General features: G+C 36.0%; 1 protein-coding gene across 1 annotated transcript; it reads left to right on the plus strand.

Moving 5' to 3' along the window:
* Positions 1–394: 394 nt before the first annotated feature.
* LOC137746304 (zinc finger protein WIP2-like) lies at positions 395–3183 on the plus strand. Its single transcript, XM_068486382.2, has 2 exons — positions 395–1111; positions 2440–3183. The coding sequence occupies exons 1-2, from the start codon at positions 506–508 to the stop codon at positions 2878–2880; spliced, it is 1047 nt and encodes a 348-aa protein (XP_068342483.1). The 5' UTR covers positions 395–505; the 3' UTR covers positions 2881–3183.
* The last annotated feature ends 1576 nt before the right edge of the window (positions 3184–4759 follow it).

Raw genomic sequence — 4759 nt, forward strand, 5'->3', positions numbered from 1 at the left:
TATCCTAGATTCTACATATACTTTTGTGTACAAAATCAATCAAATAGAACTAGATTCCTTTTTATTCAAAATGAATTAGATTGGTTGTTGTTGTTGTTGTTAATCATTTATTTTTGGGTTGTATTTTTTATTTTATTTTTTTTTCAGATTTAAATTATATGACGTAATTGTTGATTTGAATTATCATTTAAATGTTAATTAACCTCAGTATTTTCTAATGCTGACACATTACATATGTAAATTTAATCTAAATATTAGTCTACCTAGCATATTATCCTTTCTGTTTTTCCCTTGCCTTTACTACATCTTTCACTCTGTTGTACTACTTTAACAGCTCGGCTCTCCACCGTCCACTGCCTTCAGTCATCTTGTACTCTCTCTCTCTCTCTCTCTCTCTCTCTCTCTCTCTCTCTCTCTCTCTCTCTCTCTCTATAAGAGCAAGGTCACCCCAGCAAAAGTATTCCCCTACTCTTATACAGTAGTGTACTACCCCTTTTAATTAGCCATGGCTGACTACCCCTACTCATCAAATTTCTTCTCAGGTCTGTTAAAATTCAACCCTCTTCATCGTCGCCATGAACCACCACCTCAGCCGCCTCCTCATCCTTCACAACCTCCTCCTCCCTATGCTCACAACTTCTTCCTTAACCAAACCCACTCCTTTTACTTCCCCACCGACCAACAAAACCTTAACACTAGGCCTCCTTCACCCCCTCTCATAGAAGCCCTCCCCCTCCTCAGCCGCCTGAGCCCAACCAACCAGCGCCACGATCCCGAAGATCAACAACAACAACATCTTCATGAAGATCATCACCACTTTAAAGATCAACAAGATGAGGAAGATGGTGACGGTGAAGACGATGAGAGTGTGACTGTTGCACTGCACATAGGGTTGCCAAACCCTAGCGCTTCTGAAATGGCTTCTGTGCTTTCTGCTGCAGCTAATTCTTCCTCGTCAGAGATGAGCAATGATTCTGAAGGGTACCCCATGACTTGCAGGCTGAACAAGGGTCAATACTGGATCCCTACCCCTTCTCAGATTCTCATAGGTCCTACCCAGTTTTCTTGCCCTGTTTGCTACAAGACCTTCAACAGATACAACAACATGCAGGTAAATCTCAATTTCTTTAACCAATAATAGTTTAAAAGTAAATTATTCAAGAAAATTTCTTGATTCACCTGCAAAACCATGCCCCCAAAAGCCATTCTCCCTTTTCTCCTCTCTCTCTCTCTCTCTCTCCCCCCATATTTTTTGTTTTGGATCAGGTTTTTCTTCTCTCTTTGTTTTTGTTTTCCTTTCTTTATCCCCTCATAATTTAAGGACAAAAATCAGCCAAATAATGTGCTCAGCTTTTTGTTTTCTTTAATTTTTTTGCCTTAAGTATCATCCTATGCTTGGACGTATAAAGGGAAAAATTAGATTGGAGTCTTTTTCTTTTAGATTTTTATATTTTCATATTTTACATTTAAAAAAAACTTTAAGTATCATCTTCTACCTTTTTTCTTATTGCATGGTTCTGGGAATTGGGGCTGAGTAAATCTTTCTGATTCAACTGAGGCTATGACCAGTACCTCCCCCTTTATGTGATTGAACAACACAGGCAATGTTCCTTATGCCCTTAGTACTTTGGAGTCTGTGCTCAAACAAATACTGGCAGGAGCTGAAAAATCTTGCAGTGTTCGAAGGAGCCAGGTCATGACATTATTCCAGTAACAGATTAGTTTCTCTATGTGGAACTTCAGTCTGCAACAAAACAGTTTTTGGTCATCAAAAACCCCATACATAGTAATATCAAACTCTATATTATCTAATGAATTTTGACTGGCGCTGATGTTGGGGGGATGGGATGTGTGTTCTGCTCGCTTAATCCTTCATTATCCGTTGTGGGTTTGTTTTCTTTTGAAAAAACAAACTCTATATCCACAAATTTTCAAACTCGTAAGTTTAACATTTGTTTCTTTTTATTATTACTTAATAACAAACTAGTTAAGTAATAGGCAAAAACATGGAAATATAATAGCAGATTCATATCCCTCTAAAGTAATAAAACATCCACTATTTGTGTTCATTGTGACAATTAACTCTCCGAGAAATAGCATTTTCAGGGAGATCCTTGTGTTTGAATATTTAACAAAGCCTAAAATTTTAATACCCAAACATTTGCACCTTTAATGAGCAGATTGTTACAATTTTTCTTTCATGTGTAGAACTGAAATTATGGATAACTAACACTCTCATAGTGAATCCTGGAATTCACCAACAACACACTAACTTATTAGAAGTCATATCACAGGATTAAATTCTGCAAGGGCAAGCAATTTAGTTATTTTTGTTTCTTTTAATTCATTTGTGTAGTGTATATGCGTGGTCAGTAATTCACCTGAGTACTAATTTTTCACTTCACTAATTTTTTGGTCGTGATTCCTGTATACTTGTAGATGCATATGTGGGGGCATGGATCTCAATATAGAAAAGGGCCTGAATCTTTGAGAGGCACTCAACCAACAGGAATGCTTAGGCTTCCTTGCTATTGTTGCACACCAGGTTGCAGGAATAACATCGATCACCCAAGAGCAAAGCCGCTGAAAGACTTCAGAACACTTCAAACACATTACAAGAGGAAGCATGGAATCAAGCCTTTCATGTGTAGAAAATGTGGCAAGGCGTTTGCGGTGAAGGGGGATTGGAGAACCCATGAGAAGAATTGTGGCAAGCTTTGGTATTGCATTTGTGGCTCTGATTTTAAGCACAAGAGATCTCTTAAAGATCATATCAAGGCTTTTGGGAATGGGCATGCAGCTTATGGATTTAATGGCTTTGAAGAGGAAGATGAACCTGCTTCTGAAGTAGAGCAAGACAATGAGTCCATGCAGCAATAATAACTTGGAAGAAAATTAAGAACATTAATTAATTGTTAATGAGTCAAATATTAGTATATGAACTTAGAGAGGAAGACCTATTGACATAGCCATGGTTTTCTGAGTGAGAACTATATATATGTAAGCATATCATTTACTTGGAGAGCCACCTTTTTCTTCCTATATTTTTCTACTTTTTGGCACTGCTCTTATTTAGTTCTCTATCAGCATTATTGTAGGATCTAAATCACTTTCCATGTTAACTAGTAATTTCTGTGAGTCCATTGTCCTAACAATTAATGTTAATAGCTGCTTCATTTATAATTTTGTTCCTTATTGTATTTTTTTTTTTTTGTTTGTTTGAGAGAACTGGTGTATTACATGTGTTGGATAAAGCTTCTTGTTCAACCCTTGTAACCTACATTTAAACTCTGCCCCTCCTCGTAACATGAATTAAACTAAGATATCTTTGTAAAAAAAAAAAAAAAAAAATTTATGTCCTTATTGATGAGGTACAAATCTTTAACCATTTAACCACTACTTTAATTAATGAACCTCATGATGAGAAACAATGTCAAAAAGTCATCGGTTTGACTGGGAAACTATGTGAATATTTATACACACACACACGCGCGCACACACACGCACTGAATGAACAACTAATAGTTAAACAGGTTTTTATTAAATTTTTAAATATCAGTGTGCTCTCATAGCATTTTCGTTCGACTTATACATCATCTGCGTACATATCTATAAATGCATCTCCCTTGCCATGTATATGGGGATGGAGAGAGAGAGAGAGAGAGAGAGAGAGAAAGAGAGATGGTCAATGAGAAGAGAAGAATCTTTGAAATAAGATGACCATCTGTAGATTATAATTCAGTGAATAATATACGCACGGATAATTGCACTTTAGGGGTTTCGGGCTTTTGGCTTTAATAATTCAGTTTCCTTTTAAGATCCTCTTCAACAGTAGTATACCCCAATTCACAAACCTCATTAGTCGTTATTTGTGTTATGTGAGTGTGATGCATGAGTCTCGTACCAGTACTTATGTGCTAAGTTAATCTAGAGCCAATTTTAGTTGTGTTGTTAGAAGGAACTTGAGCACTAGAAAACAGCAATTTTAATCATGTCCTTGACGAAGACGTAAGGCATTTAAGTGGATATATAAATAAACGTATTATCCAATCTTTTTTGTTACACTAAAGTGTTTAGAATTCTGGACCTAACTTACTCTTACGGTCATACCCATCAGTTTTATTTGTGCCTAAATTGTGTATATTCGAAGCATAAATTAGTAGATTATGCAAGGTTGATCTTTGATTAGTTATAAATGAGTAAAGAAAACAATATTAGTGCCTAATCTTTTTCAGATATTGCATCAATATAGGACGAGTTCGTGTCTGAAATGGTGGCAATATAAAGGCAAATATAAGGGAAAGCAAGACAAGGGTTGGGGTATATTTTGTTCCAAATGTAGTTGAAATAGGCTTTTCATCTCCTGCTGCAAATAACATGGATCAGCTTTTTGTTGGTGATGCATACGATGCCCTTTTGCTTTGTTAGTGGGGAGAGAGAGAGAGAGAGAGAGAGAGAGAGAGCGAGAGTGTTGATGGATGGAACATGTACCATTTGAGATTCACTATATTGCTTGGGAAATTCAAGGGAAATGATTAACTTTTAGAGAGATGAAAAAAAAAGAAGGAAAACTAATGAAAAGGGTTTTAAAACTTTGAGTTTTAAAGATAAAAACAAAATAAAGGGTAAAGTGAATAGTACCAAGATTGACTTTTTAGTGTAAAAATGTGGTTTTTCATTAAAATGAACAATACCGGAAGGTTTTCGTTAAAATTCCAAAAAAAAAAAAAAAAAAAAAAAAAAGAAGAGAAGCGCATAA

This window comes from Pyrus communis, chromosome 12 (assembly GCF_041283825.1).
Source record: "Pyrus communis isolate YQ-2024b chromosome 12, ASM4128382v1, whole genome shotgun sequence".
NCBI classification, from domain to species: domain Eukaryota; kingdom Viridiplantae; phylum Streptophyta; class Magnoliopsida; order Rosales; family Rosaceae; genus Pyrus; species Pyrus communis.

Coding starts and splice junctions, on each gene's coding strand:
- LOC137746304 (XM_068486382.2), top strand. CDS start 506: ATGGCTGACTACCCCTACTCATCAAATTTCTTCTCAGGTCTGTTAAAA. Junction 1,112..2,439: donor ACAGATACAACAACATGCAG/GTAAATCTCAAT, acceptor GTATACTTGTAG/ATGCATATGTGGGGGCATGG.